The 18,805-nt window shown below is 36.9% G+C and overlaps 1 protein-coding gene across 7 annotated transcripts in view; it reads right to left on the bottom strand.

The window, feature by feature from the left end:
* AP4E1 (adaptor related protein complex 4 subunit epsilon 1) overlaps nucleotides 1-18,805 on the bottom strand; it is a 98,272-nt gene that overhangs the window by 65,599 nt on the left and 13,868 nt on the right. For all 7 annotated transcript variants that reach the window (XR_010151687.1, XM_009429123.5, XM_001169245.6 and 4 more), the window contains 5 exons: nucleotides 16,648-16,721; nucleotides 15,431-15,552; nucleotides 11,459-11,618; nucleotides 9,301-9,467; nucleotides 5,560-5,633 (listed from right to left, as the gene is read on the bottom strand). Coding sequence is in view for 6 of the 7 variants with exons in the window: in XM_009429123.5 (XP_009427398.1) it covers nucleotides 5,560-5,633; nucleotides 9,301-9,467; nucleotides 11,459-11,618; nucleotides 15,431-15,552; nucleotides 16,648-16,721 (597 nt within the window). In the remaining variant the exon portion in view is untranslated. The remainder of the gene's footprint in view (nucleotides 1-5,559; nucleotides 5,634-9,300; nucleotides 9,468-11,458; nucleotides 11,619-15,430; nucleotides 15,553-16,647; nucleotides 16,722-18,805) is intronic.

The following is an 18,805-nucleotide window of genomic DNA, read 5'->3' as shown; positions in this document are numbered from 1 at the left end:
CAGAGTAAGTTGGCTGAACCTAAAGAGACTTTGTATATTCAGATGCTATGCTATAAAATGTCTTTACTCTGTGCTGTGAAAAAAGTTTGCTTTATGATTCATGAACTAGACAAACTAAACAAAGAGGACCTTAGTCAATTGACTAATAAGATAAGGCAGGAATGGAGAAACTGCCACTAAATCCAGCCTTCAGCCTATTTTTAAAATGCCACTAAATCCAGCCTTCAGCCTATTTTTATAGGCCTGTGAACTAAAGAAAGATTTTTACATTTTTAAAAGGCTGTAAAAAACAAAACAAAAAACAAAGGAGAATATGCGACAGAAACCTCCATGACCTGCAAAGCCTAAAATATTTACTATCTGGCCCTCTTTTCAGAAAAAGTTTGCTGAACTGTGAACTACCATGACAGTCCTAAGATTTCAAATGATGATATTCCATTTTCCAACATAACTGACACATTTTTCATTACGGCTTCCTACCATTAAGAACTCTCTTGCTATTAAATTGTTTTACTAACAAAAGCCTGCCATTACCCATCCAAAATTTAAACGTTTATATTTAGATGCTCATAAAGTTTCTGGGATGCCAACATGGGAAAAAAAATAATAGTTCAAAAACTGCACTTATTTTTAGTTTCCTTAGGCATAATTGAGCTGAAAATGAATTAAATGGATTTTAAAATTATTTTCTCACCCAGAGCTAAGTCATTTTATTCTCCAACTCTACAAATATCTAAGTATAAGTTCATAACTGAAAGAGCAGCCACTCTGCTGTCTCCTCTCTGTGGTGGTGAAGTAAAATACAACTGAGAATTTCTTTTTTTTTTTTTTGAGATGCAGTCTGCAACCTCCACCCCCCAGGTTCAAGTGATTCTCCTGCCTTGGCCTCCCAAGTAGCTGGCAGTACAAGCGTGCACCACCATGGCCAGCTAATTTTTGTATTTTTAGTAGAGACAGGGTTTCACCATGTTGGCCAGGCTGGTTTTGAACTCCTAACCTCAAGTGATCTGCCCAACTCAGCCTCCCAAAGTGCTGGGATTACAGGCATGAGCCACCGTGCCTGGCCACAACTGAGGGTTTCTAAACTTAAAAATACAACATGGAACTTGGTTACTCTTCAGTACTCTTGGTTACTCTCTTGGTACTAATTAAAATGCTATAAAGCATAAATTACTAAATTAAAAATTAATAATGTTCTACCATTTATGACACTGCAGTTTCATCATAGATATTTTGGGTTGGATTATGTATGCTCAAACAAAATGTGAAGTTCTTCTGACACCTTATCCCTCAGAATAGAGTTTACTCTCACTTTAATTAAGTTAAATAAGTATCTACTGACATTATTCTGGTAGGAGAGAGGAGGTATCACCCAATGGGAATGGAATCCAGGCTCTCTACTCTGTCTCCTTTGATACCTGGGGATGGAGAGGCTCCTGGTTATTGTTGGAGGGAGTATCAGCTGATTCTACCCTGCCTGGGAGAGAGAGGGGTACCTCATTACTGCTTCCTTTGTGGCCTCCAGTGACACTATGAGGGAGTGGCCTCATTATCGCTGATCAGGAGTGGAAGTTCTGACTGTCCACCAGGCTTTCTCTAACACCCACGCCTCCGAACCCTGGCCACAAAGAGGGGAAAATTACCTCTTTACTCCCTACTTCCAGATGGGAAAAATCCAGACTTCCCAAGTCACCTCCACTGACAGCATAAGGAAGGGGCCTTCCTTATCACCTGGCATCAATGAAATTCCAGCTGTCTCTTGGGCTTCTGTCACCACTCTAGTGGGGGGTTAGGGAGGGTGTGTTGGGGCACGTCATTATACCTGGTGATGATGGAAATCTTGGCTTTTTCCTCAGCCTTTGCTGGAGGGGATGGGTCCACAGTTTTTTCCCTGTGCTTGGACGGAATAGAGGGGTTATCATCTAAAAGTTTTCTACCTTGCTAATTTCCCTTTTCTTCTTGGTCCTTTGGTGAGAGAGGGCAGGCTTTTCTGGGGGTGTTTTTGTCTGCATCTGTTGGCATTTCCAGACTGCTGGCTCTTCAGTACCCAGTCTGGGGTACTCGAGGCAAAAAGAAAACCCAGGGTACACACCACCGTGTCTGTTTCTTTCCTTGTGTCCTGAGGTCTCTAACCAGCCTGACTTGTTCTCCACCTTCCTGAGTCTTATATTTCTTATACATAGTATCCAAGGGTTTTAGGTGAAATTAGTGAGAAAAAAAAACGGAAAAGTACTTCTATCTACCTACTTTTGATGGCTTTTGTCCCTTGTACTCCATTTTATATAATTCTCTCAATTTACTAATTTACTAAAAATGATATTCTCATGTTATCAGTACCCTATCCAAAAACCTTCCATACCTCCGGATTTACAAATCCAAACTCATTTGGCTGCTGTGACAGGTCCTCACAATACCGCCCTTCCACTGCTCCCCACCATAAATTATCCTTTCAGACTGGTGAGACATTGTCTCTGAAACTGTTTTTAAATAGCCCCATGTCTACACCTTCTCTCATGTTGCCTCCACCTAAAAGCCCCTTCAATCTCCCTTCTGCCTATCTAAATCTTATCTACCTTTCAGCATCCTATCACATCAATAAATCCCTATCTGTGCCCTCAGGCCCTTAATGATCTCTACTTCCTCGGAACTCCTACAATACTTATTTCCCTGAACCATCCCTTCACATTCTGCCTTACACTGGTATTAAGCTTTCATGAACAAGTTATCTTTCCACTATATTGTGAATTTCTTAAAGACAAAGGTCATATATTATACTTCTTCATATCCTATACACCACTTTATACAATGCCTGGCACATAGCAGATATTCAATAGATGTCTTTAATGTAATTTATTTCTTGATTAGACACTAAATTGTAATAATAGAGCTTCCATAAAAATAAAATATAGAAAGTACTAATACTGAAACTCACTTAGATAACTGATAAAGTAAATAACTTCTTCTTCCTTTAATTCAATTAAAGCATATTACTCATTAACACAGTACCAGCTACTGAGATATGCTGGTTAATAAGAGAGACACAGTCCCTGCCCTTATGAAGCTTACGATTAAAATTAACATTCTTAAGCAGTAAAATACCTATATCAGGATTGCTAGCAAATACTCTACCACTGATATAATCAATGTAAGTTATAAGCTCTATCAATACAGATATAGAGAAAAGCATAGCAATGAAAAGCTAAACAAAGGAAATGAAACAACAGGAACTATAAGGTTTCTGTAGCAAGGTGAAACACTGGACCAAGAGCCTGCAAAGAAACAAACTGTTGGTGTTGGTTCAAGCAATCATTTTTTTTTTTGAGACAGAGTCTTGCTATGTAGCAAAGGCTAGAGTGCAGTGGCATGATCTTGGCTCACTGTAACCTCTGCCTCCCAGGTCCCGGTTCAAGCAATTCTACTGCATCAGCCACCCGAGTAGCTGGGATTACAGGAACACGCCACCATGCCCAGCTAATATTTGTATTTTTAGTAGAGACAGGGTTTCACCATATTGGCCAGGCTGGTCTTGAACTCCCGACCTTGTGATCCGCCCACCTCGGCCTCCCAAAGTGCTGGGATCACAGGCGTGAGCCACCATGCCTGGCCAAGCAATCTTAATAAAAGGGTCGTTCTGGAAAATATTAAAAAATATTTCCTCAGGTATACAGTATTCTCCAAATCAAAAGGAACGGGTAACAGTGGTTATCCCCAGGAAAGGGAACTGGGTGGTGGGTGATAAGGGTGGAAAGGACACTTACTGTTCATTGTATACCCTTTTGTACCTTTTGAATTTTGACCCATGTGCATATATTACCTATTCAAAAAAATTAAAAAATTAAAGCTGAAATGTCAATTATTAAAATAAAATAAAAAAAACTTTCTGCAAGGGGAAAAAAAAAGCAGATTTTTAACTGAATTTTAAGCAGAATTTCCCGAAAGACTTTCAAACCCTTATCCTGGGCACTGGTTATATCGCAAACAAAAAAGTTTAACTTACTTTAACTTACTGGAAAAATTCTGACACTTTTCTAGATCTTCTCAGAAAATCACCTGCTTCAATAAGGGTCATCCACATCTGTGACCCCTTATTCCTGCATAGCAGGAACCTATATAATATCAACTGTTTATTACACTATATACTCATAAGGACAAGGCCTGTGTCTACCTTATTCTTCCCTTTACTTTCCACACTTAGCATGGAGAGATACATAAGTCAATCAACTCTTTCCTCAATCCACACCTAGTTTAAAACACAATCGTTTTTGTTTCACAGGCACTCTATAAATGCTGGCTGAACAAATTAATAAAGCATCCTTATTACCTTAATTACCATTCATACATGCAAAACAAAAATCTATCCTTCAAAGTTTACCACCCCAATTCACTACCATGTGCATTATTTTTCTTGTATTAGTCTCATACACACAATCCTTTTTCCTTATTTGGACTGCATCTTTGTCAGGCACTTTTTATTTCAGTTAAACTAGTTCAATTTCTGTCCTCTGGTCTAACCTAGGTTTCTACAACCATTGTTCTTAAAGGTCTGCAGGTTATCCTTGTCTCAAAGAAAAAGTAATGCTCTTCATTTCCTACTCCATGATATTTTACCAGATTAAGAAATGACTTCTCATTTGAGTTACATCTCTCAGTGCCTCTTCTACTGTTGTCCTCCAGAGCATGCAAAATTCAAACTGTTCTACCTTTTAAATAGCTCCAAATATCTCAATTTCCTCACTGAGCTTTCTCAGGCTAATCAAAAAGAATAGCTCCTCCCATTGGCTGTTAAAATTGGAAGTTTTTTTGGCTACTTTCTCAGTTTTCTACCCCCTTCCCTCAACTTACTCTTGTCTCCTATTACTAATTTTTAAATTGTATGTAACAATTTATTGTCTCTTCACAAAATAGTATACTATTATTCCACATCTATATATTCCTGCCTGTATCCTATTCATCCTTCAGATGTCTTCTTAAATATTTCTTTCTCAGGAAAACCTTCTTTATTCTTCCCCTCACCTAAGACTAGCTGCTATATTCTCCCACCATGCCCTGCAATTCTCTTTTGTAACATTAACAACACCTATCCCTGTCCATCAATCTAGTTTATAAGCCCCATAATGTTTTATTCACTGCTGTATTCTAAGTACCTTGCATAGGGACTGACAAATAACAGAAATTTAATAAAATATCTGACAACTAGTCGATTGATTTATTTAAGAACTGTCTTTGAATACCGTAAATGTTTACCAAGCATGGAACAAATCTAGGGAGTTATCTTCACAGTCAATTAGATACTTGAAAAAAATAGATAATTGATATGTGTTTTCAATAAAGACAATTATAATAATAAACTTAGGTCAACATTTAGAACATGCCATGAGTTCAAATTACTCTTATCTATCAGTAATTAAATGCTTACATTGAAAAAATAATAATCCAAAGAACTATCTTAAAATCAGTGTATAAAATTCTATTGGAATTTATAGCATTCTAACACAGATTTAACTGCAATACTAAAAAACATTATTAGTCATTAGAGTAATATTTACATATATTACCTACCATATGTGACATTGTGATTTAACTCAGCTCTTCGTAAGGATTCATCAAGAACATCATACATTAATTCACTTGTCCTGTTTAAAAGATATTTTATTTGCAGTAGAATTATAGTATTCTAACCCAATAAAACACAGTTTTTCAAACTTCTCTTTAAAACTGAGGATCTACAGAAGAGAAGTGAAAGAAATTCATTTTATGACGAAGTTATGGAAATTTCACTTCTTAAAAGGTTTGCTGTTTTTCATGAGCTGAACTTCCTACTTTATCAAAGTTGACTAGTTAACCAATGAGATATATATGTCAATCAACTCTTTCCTCACTGTGCCTAGTTTATAAACCAAGTTTTTATTTGGTTGAACATACTATATTTTATAATTTTCTTTCAATAGAATATTTCTAAGTTACCATAGTAATACTTCATATATTCATATTATTTCAGATAGCATATTAACTGTATTTTAACCAGATACCATGAAAAAGTTTTCAAATACTAGTCTTTCCTTGAGTAGTAACTAGGTTCTTCAGAAAGAAAATTTTTACTTACATTTACATTAAATATAAAAAAAGATATTTTGTGAAATTAATAGGTTTGGACCATTCATATGTCATTATGCTCACTGATTACAGTAAGAATAACTGTGATGAGGAAGATACTGTGGGGAAAAAAAAAGTGCATTAGTGCCCTAGCACTCTGCCTCCCTGCTTGTTAGAGAAATATCCTCTCCAAGAGGCCAATGTGAAAAACTATAGCTTCTTAGCTGGTATTTTGTATGTTTTACAAATTCAAAAAGCACTAATAGAAGAAAAAAAAAATACCAGCAACACAGGATACATACAGTGGTCTTGCAGAGAAACTGTGCCATAAAATAAATGAAAATATCAAAATAATTTGGGACTATATAAATTAATTACATCTTTCAGAAAATGTCTTTTTTTCCAAATATACAGCTAGAAAGTTCAATGTTAAGTGCATGTACTTTCATTCTGTCTTGACTGAAGTATAAATATCCAATAATTAAGAATCCAGAACCACATTCTAAAATCCTTCATTTTATTGTGTAAGCATTTCTTCCTCAGAAGATAACCATACAGCAGACATTACCAATCCTTCCCTGCCCCCCCCAAAAATTTGGTAATATTATACCTAGATTATAGTCTAGTTCCTCAATTTAAAAAGCCAGTGTCTGGCGTGAGTCTTAACCACATGAAATGAAGAAACATTTGTGAACAAGATCAAGATAAATCTTAATAAATCTAAGAAGCACAAAACTACAAAACACAAGAAAATATTCAAATAGATATAAAAGACCATAAATACAACAGACTTTTCCAGTAAATTGGTTTTTTCAATTAAATACTTTAGAATCCGGTTATAACTTTTTACTTTGCTACATTGAGCAATAATGTCCAATAAAATGTAAGATTTATGTTAAAATAAAATCTCATTAGAGTTGAGACAAAAAAGGAGAAAACATTCTAATGTTTCATAACATTATAAGAAAGTTCCACTCTATTCATAACTGAGCCTAATTACTGGTCACCTGAGTGCTGTGAAGGTAAGGACTAGCTTACTCATCTTTGTATATATGTATTATCCAAATTTATCCATGAAGGCAAGAAAAAGGAAGATAGTGAGTTAATGAATTTAATAAATTCACTAAATGCCTCCCAAGTTACTTCCTGAAAACAATGGATGGCAGTAAGTCTTTTTTAGACCAATAAGATCTGATGCATTAATATAAAATTCATGATTTTAAAACATAATTCCAGTAACTCCAACTAGAGCTCCATGTTAGGATAGGCTGGCATGATATAAAATAAAATATAATTAAGACAATCATTTCTAATGTGTGTACATGCTCCATCACCTTACGTTTCCACTGCAGGTTTCAATCAGTAGTTGAGATTCATAAACACAGAAAAAAGTAACACTATAATACCAACAGTGATGTAGCCCAATTAGTGCTAGTCAGGAGCTCACAGGCAAATGGATTCTGACATTAAGTTGATTTCCAGAAGCAAAAGCCTGGAGAATGGTCCCTTTGTAAAGCTAGGCTAAAACATTAGAATACAAAGGTACCCTACTATATAAAAGGGAACAATATTCATAAAATCAGAACACTGATTAGCAAACATTTTCTTAAGACAGAAACATATCAGGAACTCTAGCCAAGGTCCTTGCTCTCAAGGGAACTAAAATCTCAAGGGGCTTGCTCTCAAGCAACTCGGAAATAGTTTTTAAAATAAAAATAATATGTAGGTGCACATGCAAATGCATACACACATGCACACACACAGAGAATGAGAATGATAGAACAAATGAAAATAAATTGATGAATCTAGGTGCAGGATGTAAGGGAACTCCTTGTACTGTCCTTAGAACTTTGGAAGTGTCTAAGTTTGAAAAAGTAGGGCAAAATTGAGGCCGGGGCGGTGGCTCACGCCTGTAATCCCAGAACTTTAGGAGGCTGAGGCAGGGAGATCATCTGAGGTCAGGAGCTCGAGACCAGCCTAGCCAACATGGTGAAACCCATTTCTACTAAAAATACAAAAATTAGCTGGGCATGGTGGTGTGCGCCTGTAATCCCAGCTACTTGGGAAACTGAGGTGGGAAAATCTCTTGAATCCGGGAGGTGGAGGTTGCAGTGAGCTGAGATCGCGCCACTACACTCCAGCCTGGGCAACACAGCAAGACTTAGTCTCAAAAACAAAAAAAATGGCAAAATTGAAAGTATATATATATATATATATATATAGTTGGAAAGATACACATGAAAAGTTTAAGTTATTGGCTAAAAGAATAATTCAGATAAATGAATTAAAAAGGTGAAGCACTCACACCCAACCAGAGCAAGGGTTGGCAAACTATAGCCCACAGGCCTAATCTGGCCAAATGCCTGGTTTTGTATGGCTTCAAGCTAAGAAGAGATTCTACAGTTTGAAATAGTTGGAAAAAAAATTAAAAGAATAATACTTTATGATGTGCCAATTTGAGATTCAAGTTTTAATGTCCATAATGTTTATTTATGTTCTATCTGTGGCTGCTTTCATGCTGTAATGGCAGAGTCGAATAGATGCAAAAAACAACATATGGCCCACAAAGCCTAAAATATTTATTTATTTATTATTATTAATATTATTTTTTGAGACAGAGTCTCGCTTTGTCACCCAGGCTGGAGTGCAGTGGCACAATCTCGGCTCACTGCAACCTACACCTCCTGGGTTCAAGCGATTCTCCTACCTCAGCCTCCTGAGTAGCTAGGATTACAGGTGCGCGCCACTGTGCCCAACTAATTTTTGTATTTTTAGTAGAGACGGGGTTTCACAATGTTGGTCAGGATGGTCTCAAACTCCTGACCTTGTGATCCGCCACCTCAGCCTCCCAAAGTGCTGGGATTACAGGCGTGAGCCACCGTGCCCGGCCACCTAAAATATTTATTATCTGGCCCTTTGCAGAAAAAGTTTCCCAACCCCTGAACTAGAACAATTACAAAAGCATCACAGAGGAGATGGTGTTTCATGGGCACCTTTCATGATGGGTAAAATTAAGATAAGGAGAGAGCCAGGATTATCCCAGCAACCTGAAAGCATTTATGTGGTTCTTACAATGGCTTCTTTTATCACTATTAAGCCAATTAAACATTGGAAGAATCTGGTTTATCATTAAACCTCTAGGTTACTAAAGTCTAAGCTTATCATCTGGTATGGGGTCATTAAGCAAACTTACTGAAAATAGTTTACCTTTGATCATCTTTTCCTAGAAGTCCCAGTATTCTCAAGAGCTGAATTTGTAACCATGGTGCTGGCACACTGTGGTAATTGAATTCTACTGGGAGCTTTCCTCCAACTACTTGCTTCAAAATGGTTACAAAACTCCCAGTCAAGTCTTTATATCCAGATGAATTCTCCTACATCCCCCCCCCAAAAAACTTTGTTAATAACGTCTTATTAAATAGAAATAGACCTAATTGAAATGTCATATAGAACCTGACTTAATACATACTTAAGTTTATGTTCACATTTAATGAAACAGTGCTCTAATATGTATAATATCTTCCATGATAGAATTCCTCTGGCTAACCAACCCAAAGCTGAATCATCCCAGAAAAGCTTCCATCACTCCCTACTTTTCCCCATATACAGTTTAATCACATTTCAAAATTCTTATAATTACATCTTAGGTAGAATCCTTAATAGCCAATACCAGTAATTAAAACAAAAAGTGAAAAGAACTGGCATACTGCAAAAGGACAGTAATACCTCGGCTTTGGATGAAAATCAAGGCCTATTTGCAATCTCTGAACTCTGTTTCCAAAAGACTTCACATGTAAATGAGTTAAATTCATTCTGGGGCCGGGCACAGTGGCTCACGCCAGTAATCCCAACACTTTGGGAGGATGAGGCGGGCGGATCACCTGAGGTTGGGAGTTCGAGACCAGCCTGACCAACATGGAGAAACCCCATCTCTACTAAAAATACAAAATTAGCCAGGCATGGTGGTGCATGCCTGTAATCCCAGCTACTCGGGAGGCTGAGGCAGAAGAACTGCTTGAACCCGGGAGGTAGAGGTTGCGGTGAGCCGGGATCGCGCCATTGCACTCCAGCCTGGGCAACAAGAGCGAAGCTCCACCCAAAAAAAAAAAAAATTTGTTTTGGGTAGAAGAGCACAGCCAAGACTAAACATTAAAAGTCCCCAAAATCAGCCGGGCACAGTGGCTCACACCTGTAATCCCAGCACTCTGGGAGGCCGAGCCAGTGGATCATCTGAGGTCAGGAGTTTGAGACCAGCCTGACCAACATGGTGAAACCCTGGTTCTACTAAAAATACCAAATAAGCCGGGTGTGGTGGCACATGCCTGTAATCCCAGCTACTCGAGAGGCTGAGGCAGGAGAATCACTTGAACCTGGGAGGGGGAGGTTGTGGTGAGCTGAGATCATGCCATTGCACTCCAGCCCGGGCAACAAAAGCGAAACTCAATCTCAAAAAAAAAAAAGTCCCCAAAATCAGTGTGCCTGCCAATTAAAAATTAATTAGCCACACAGTATCTAAAAATATTTGTTTCTGAAGGAGTGTGCCTTGATTATGTATCTGAGTAATCTCTTGGACTGGGGAAATTATATCCACACTCCTTAAAAGGAACATTAGATTCTTTATTCTAATTTTTATTATGTATCAAGGGAAAATTTTTTGGAAGGGAAATAAAGCTCTTTCAAATTTTAGTAAATGTTAAGGAAAAAATAAAATTTAATATTGAACATTTATTTAAACTGTACTATTTTAGAACACGATACATAAAAAACAATATAACTTTAAATGAGTTCAATAGCATATTTTATTTTGTTATAGTAGGTGCCATGAAATCTGTTACAAATATGTATATTTGAACACAAATGGTTTCAGGCAATACACTAAGGATGAATTAGTATAAATCCACCATCGCCATTTAGAAAAGTGTTTTACCATAACATTCAACCCTCTTTCCTCATATGATACAGAATTAATACATGGAGTCAATACTACAATCTATAGCTTGCACAACCCCCGCTGGTTTTCCTCATTTCTATAAAATGCTATGCATCCCATGAAGCTATATAAAAGAGAATTACCACTTGGAAAAACACAAATCTGCAAACTTAAGACACCTTCCATTGATACCATTTTTCCACACCTGTTTAGTAACATCAAAAAATTTTAGGCATTAAAAAAAAAAAAAACTAATTCTGTAATGTGCCTACAACTCATGCTCTCAACAACTTGCAAAACTACTAATTCAAAGGTCAATAATAAAATTATAAAATGTTAACTAAGCATTTTACCAAAATATCTGTTTCTTTTTAATTCCATAATTGTATTTTTCTAACGGTAACTACTCAGTACTTGCTAAAATTTCCAACTTACCTTAATCATTCTAAGATATATATGCAAGGAGGCAGCCATGACCCCAACATCTCTGTCACAAAGTGCTTTCCGAAACTTAATATGAATATGTTGTACTTGATTAGGAGCAATGAGATGGAATTTGTATAATGCCAGAACAGCTTTTCTTCGTACAATCTCCCTGAAGACAAAAAATGAAATTTAAACAAGACAATCTGAATTCTCAAGTATTTACTTTGAAAGATTATAGGCCAGATGATTTCAAAATACTGGCTCATTACCTTAATTTACAAAGAAAGAGATAACTATACATTTGTGATTAATTTATTTATTCTAATATACCAAATTATAAAAAGTGGTTACCTCTAGGAAGTAAGGTCTCAAAACTTAACTGCCCGTGTTATATATTTATCTAGTTAGGGAATTTTTTTTTGTAACAAGCATATATTACTTTTGAGATTAAAAAAAACAAGAAAAACAAATTTCTTAATTCTCTAATTCCATTTTTAAAAGACGTATCTCTAAAAATTGAAAAAAAAAGTCAACAGTAAGTTTAAGTAATAGGTAATTTCAGCTAGTAATATTAAAGTCTTTTTATTAATATTAAAAATCTTTGGCCTGTAATCCCAGCACTTTGGGAGGCTGAGGTGGGTGGATCACTTGAGGCCAGGAGTTCAAAACCAGCCTGGCCAACATGGCGAAACCCTGTCTCTACTAAAAATACAAAAATTAGCCAGGTGTGGTGGTGCACACCTGTAGTTCCAGTTACTTGGGTGGCTGAGGCACAAGAATCGCTTGAACCTGGGAGGCAGAAGTTGCAGTGAGCCAAGGTTGTGCCACTGCACTCCAACCTGGTGACAGAGTGAGACTCAGTCTCAAATAAAAAAAAAAGGAAAGAAAAGAAAAAAAACTCGTTAACATTCTCACCCTAAAATAGTAGCTTTCTATGTTTCTTTTTTATATATATATATCACTGGATAGCAGACTCCAAATACTCTGGGGGACAGAGGGGAGGAATACAAGGACACACATGGAATAAAAAGATGTTATTCCTCTCCTTGCCCAGTTCATCTGTTTCAAAACCTCATGATAATAAAGAGAAAAGTATATACTAGTTTTGCACTTCATCTGTAGCAGATAACGTCTAGCACACAGAAACAAAAATAAAGAAATGCCATCCTATGTTCATGATGTAGTTTCCAAGGAAGCTTCTTCCTTGTTAGAAATTCTCTCTCTTGTCTATTTCTACATATCTGTTATTTGCAGACTATGCTGGCAGTGCTCAGAACAGCAGCAAACATCACAAAAGTGAAGTATTTACTTTTAGGGTTCCTTAACAGATATTTCTGTCATAGAATCTCAAGACTGAGACTATTCAGTGCAATCCTTTGTGTTCCACTCACGAACACCTTTTATAAGATTCTTAATAAGTGGTCATACAAATTCCATTAATAAACAACTCTTATCTTCCTAGGCAAGCTATGCCATAACGGAAAACTCTTTTCACAAAAAAAAAAAAGAAAAGAAAAGAAAAGAAAGGCAGATTAATAACAGATTTACTGTTAGTATTAATACTGTGGTGAATGCAAGCCACATCACAGTGTATTGCCATTGTGTGTTAACTGATATTAATTCTGGGGAGAATAGGTAAATGAAGTGAGGAAAAAAAAAAAAAAAAAACTCTGAATAGGCCCAGGAGTTCACAGGCCTGGCCTCAAGTGGTGGTACTAACATAAGACAAGAGACCTAGATTCAGGCTCTGGGGTTGGTATGCTGAAATACAGCCAGGGATTCAAAAGTTGAATTCAAGCCTTATTTCAAATATTCTTTGTGACATCTACTGGCTTACCTATAGCTCTGCCCCATATTCGTCAGCTCTTTACTCCAGAGCATGGGGCTGAGTATGGCCATAACTGCAAAAGCTGAGTTTCAAAAAGTCTAAACTCTAGCCAGGACTTGAAATTAGACTAAATACAAAGCAATAAAGAAAAAAATTGAAACGGGACCTTTCAATTCTCAGAAGGATTTCATACAAATGGTCAGTAAGTAAGGTCACCACAAAAGTAGTGGTAAGGAAAAGTTAAGCAAAAATATGCTGCTGTTATAATCAGATCGCCTTATAAATCTCAAAAAAGCAAATATTTCCAATAATTAATTGTCCATAATCATCCTTCGTTCTAAACACAGATATGATATACAATACACAAAAAGTCTGAAAGACCTATGAAGTTATTCTGTAATTCTTAGTAAAAGCTATTATTTTAGCTGGAAGATTCATGATTCAATATTTCTTAAAGTATACAAGTTGGCCGGGCATGGTGGCTCACGCCTGTAAGCCCAGCACTTTGGGAGGCCAAGGCAGGTGGATCACGAGGTCAGGAGTTCGAGACCAGCTTGGCCTATATGGTGAAACCCTGTCTCTACTAAAACTACAAAAATTAGCCAGGCATAGTGGCGGGCGCCTGTAGTTCCAACTACTCAGGAGGCTGAGGCAGAAGAATAGCTTGAACCCGGGAGGCGGAGGTTGCAGTGAGCCAAGATCACGCCACTGCACTCCAGCCTGGGCGACCGAGCAAGACTCCGTCTCAAAAAAAAAAAAAAAAGAATACAAGCTATAAGACAACATTTTGCAATCTCAGAACATTAAAAATACTGATTTAAAGTATGTAAAATAAATGTTGTATGAGTAACAAAAAAATCTTCATCAAGAATATATAACTGACATACCATAATCACAATGATTGCAAACCTTTTCCAACTTTAAAAATTATGGGCCAGGTGCAGTGGCTCACATGTGTAATCTCAGCACTTTGGGAGGCCGAGGCAGGTGAATCACAAGGTCAGGAGTTCAAGATCAGCCTGGCCAAGATGGTGAAACCCTGCCTCCACTAAAAATACAAAAAATTAGCTGGGCATGGTGGCGTGTTCCTGTAATTCCAGCTACTCAGGAGGCTGAGGCAGAGAACTGCTTAAACCTGGGAGGTGGAGCGTGCAGTGAGCCGAGATCACTCCACCGCACTCCAGCCTAGGCAACAGAGTGAGACTCTGTCTCAAAAAAATTAATTAATTACTTAATTAAAATTATGACATAAAGGGGCTTGGTCAAAAACAAAATATTAATAAATCAAATACAGTGAAAAGTAAGTCAATCTGATAAGGAGACAGTTAAGGAAATTTACAAGAGAAGATTAGCAAAATACTACAAAGTAAATTAAGTTTGGAAACATTCTGCTGTAAAATAGGATTAAAATGCTGTGGTTTTGATATAAAAAGCATCTTCCCGGGCCGGGCATGGTGGTTCACACCTGTAATCCCAGCACTTTGGGAGGCTGAGGCAGGTGGATCACCTGAGGTCAGGAGTTCGAGACCAGCCTGGCCAAACCCAGTTTCTATTAAAAAAAAAAAAAAAAAATTAGTCGGGCATGGTGGCAGGCACCTGTAATCCCAGCTACGTGGGAGGCTGAGGCAGGAGAATTGCTTGAACCCGGGAGGCAGAGGTTGCAGTGAGCCAAGATCATGCCATTGCACTCCAGCCTGGACAACGGAGTGAGACTCTGTCTCAAAAAAAAAAAAAAAAAAAGCATCTTCCCACTACACTGAAGCTTTGCATTCACAACACTTGCACAATTTCCATATGTTTTTCATTATTTCACTTTATTCCCAAAACAACTTTGGTAGAACTAAGGAGCTTCAACCAACCCCATATAGCCAAGGAAAAACAAGACCACTGCTCATTAGTGGTAGAAATGGGAGGCAAGCCAAGGATTCCTGGATACTAGGCCTCACTGTCTCTTAGTCTAACTTTAGAAAGCTGTCTAACATTTCCCTAAACCCACATAAAAATAAAGATGATCCTATTGAAGATTTTTGTATTATTTCTAGCAGTCAAATAATCTCTATCCTGGTAGCACTGAAGTTATAATAAATTTTCTAGTATAAACTTCTGTTTTGAAATATATGGCACAGACGCCTATCCCAAAAGAATTTACTTACTTAGAATGTTGAAGTTTATCTTCTATTAATGGAAGAACAGCTGGAATCATTTCGCGGGGGAAAATCTGGCTAACAACAGTCAGTGCCATACACACTTCTACTAGGTTAGTGCTCTGCAGATCCTGGCACAACATTAAGCAAAGAAAACATTTAGTGTAAATACTGAAACTAGGAATGGCAAATTCAACACTGTAATGGTCCTATATACTTAGTAATTTTGTGCTATTTATAATTAATTTGTACATCCAAACTTATGGCATATTTTATTGCAATGCTCCTATTTGTTTCATTTGCCTTAATAGAGTCAGTAGACAAATAAAGCCAAAAAGCAACTGATACAAGAGGAAATTGTAACTGTTCTGAATCTAGCCAAAGCAGTCTCCTTTATTACAGCCTTTAAAACTTTTCTAAACCAATAATAAAACAATTTTATGAGTTTTTCTTATTAATCAACAATAATATGAATGTAAGTTTAAAAGGAAGTGATTCTGGAATATTCACAATAAAATGCACACATTCATATGTACTTATCTATCCATATGGTCTATAAACCATTCTAATAGAACCTAAAAATATATTTTTTAAGTTTGGAAGAAATTTAAGCTACTAGTAACCTTAATATAGTATATGACTTAAAGGTCAGAAAATACTGTTCTCTCTCTCTCACATATCAAAAAACTGACACAAGATAAAAAGCTCAACAACTCAATTACATCTCATTATCATTTTGATTTGGGAGTTTAACAGAAAATATTGTGAGTGAGGATTGTTTTTATTATCTCTACATTTCAGTTACTTGATTACATTCTATTCTTTTTTTAAATGACTTTTTAAATTTTAAAGACTTCATTTACCCAGTTTATATCTATATCCCTTTAGAACAGATCCTAGAAAAAAAGATAACAGCACGGAAAGTATATCTAAACTAACAACTTAGAGACCTGAACTTTAGTTCTAACTCTGTGTTTTAAAATGAAATTATAACAAGAAGAGCAGCAGCTACTACTTCACATAGTATTTCATTTAATCCTCACAACTCTGTAAGTTCTATTATTTAACTTCATTTTATAGATGCAGAAACTGATCTAAAAGATTCTTCTAAGCCCATTCTGCAAGCCCACTTTCTTCTAATCTCATCTAATTGAATATGATCGAGGAGAAATATCAGGTGCTGACAAGAATTATGACTTCATATTAACCAACATACAATACAATACCTTTACAACTGTATTCACAAGGAGAAGCAATAATTCATGACTTTCATGTAGAAATAAGGAAACAGCCAAATAACCTATAAAAGTTGAGGGAAAAGTCTGATTAGTAACTACCAAAAACAGACTTTTCACACGAAGTTAAACAAAGCAGTCCTGTAAGTATCAAAGATACCAGTTACAAGTAAACAGAAACACAAATTGCAAAATATAAGGTTAAAAACCTTCAGTAAGGAAGATTTCAGGTATTCTTCACCCTGAAATCTTCCAGAATTATGTATTTCATAGGATATTCCAGAAACGGAATAGACACTGTGTATCATCTTAAAATCTTGTAAATGGCACTAAGAAGACATGCCTTCTATTTTTTGTGCAAATCTTTACATTATCAATCAAAACATTCTCTATTTTATAATTGCTATTTTATAGCCAAATATATAATTCAAAAACTAATCACTATAATTAAAAAACCCTAATCACTACAGTTAATAGTGAGTTACTAGCTCTTTGTATTGAGTGAGCTAGCCACCTAATGTCAACCCACATGATGTAAATCATATATTAAATATATTAAGCCACACACAATACCTTATTTTCTCAATTGAGGGAATAACAATTATTTAGGAAAGAAACACTGTCTGCCACATTAAATATACTCATTGGCTTAAATAAGCATTTTTATTGCAATAATATTAAAACATTTTTAAAGTACATTTTAAGATTGAGGAAATATATTAACACTATGACAAATGCCATGTACATATAATCTAGGTACTCCAAAGAATTTTCTCAGTCAGGCTTCACATTGATAATAACTAACACTTTAATTAGACAGTCACTATGGGTCAAGTACTTTATAAGCATTACTTCATTTAATCCTCATAACCACCCAATGAGATAGGCATTTTTATCCCTATATAATAATGAGACCCAAGACTGGGCGTGGTGGCTCACGCCTGTAATCCCAGCACTTTGGGAGGCCGAGGTGGGTGAATCAAGAGGTCAGGAGATCGAGACCATCCTGGCTAACACGGTGAAACCCCGTCTCTACTAAAAATACAAAAAATTAGCCAGGCGTGGTGGCGGGCACCTGTAGTCCCAGCTACTCGGGAGGCTGAGGCAGGAGAATGGCGTGAACCCAGGAGGCAGAGCTTGCAGTGAGCCAAGATCACGCCACTGCACTCCAGACTGGATGACAGAGCAAGACTCGGTCTCAAAAAAAAAAAAAAAAAAAAAGAGAGACCCAAAAAAAGGCAATTTCTCAAGGTCCAATCTATCACATGGTGGAGCCAGGACTCAAACCCAGACAGTTGAAGTCAGTCCATATTTTAAACCCCCATATTTTACTGCCTCTCCACATAGTCTATCTTGACCTGATTCCCTGACTCCATGCTCATTGTTTTTCATTCTTCTCAATTCTTTCAGCCCTTTCATCAGGGATTCTAATGTTAACTATAACCATCATTACCCAGCATCCATGCTGTCTGTGTCTACTATGGAACGGGAGAAAACGGAAACTTCCTATTCTTACAATCAAGAGGTAGCAGCATGACCAATTCCAACACCTTCACTAGAGGTCAGAGGAGCAGAGCTATTACTCTCACAATCTTAAGAGTTGAAACAAATCTGACCCGGGCCAAGAAAGAGATGAGGAAAATCCCAGAAAGCATTTGTTTTTTTTCGTTTCCTGAGACAGAGTCTCACTCCATCACTCAGGTTAGAAGGCAGTGGCACGATCAAAACTCACTGCAGCCTCTACCTTCCAAGCTCAAGCAATCCTTCACCTCAGCCTCCCAAGTAGCTGGGACCAAGGCATGCACCATCACACCGAGCTAATTTTTTTTTTTTTTGGTAGAGATAGGGTCTCACTATGTTACCCAGGCTGGTCTCAAACGCCCAGACTCAAGCGATCCCTCCCACCTTAGCTTCCCAAAGTGCTGGGATTACAGGAGTGAGCCACCACACCCAGGCCCCCAGAAAGCATTTAAAGCAGAGATTGTCTTATCAGATTGCTGATAAATCACCTGCTCAGCTAAGGTATCACCCATTCCCAAGTCACCAATATCAAGGTCAACAAACTAATCCAAAGACCATCTCAATGAAACCTTAATTCTTTCTGTTATGAATAATATCCCAACTGTTTCAACAATCAGAAAAAAAGGGG

Source organism: Pan troglodytes, chromosome 16, assembly GCF_028858775.2.
Source record: "Pan troglodytes isolate AG18354 chromosome 16, NHGRI_mPanTro3-v2.0_pri, whole genome shotgun sequence".
Classification (NCBI taxonomy): Eukaryota; Metazoa; Chordata; class Mammalia; order Primates; family Hominidae; genus Pan; species Pan troglodytes.
Note: the sequence above shows the minus strand (reverse complement) of the source record. Positions and strands in the feature narration are given on the sequence as shown.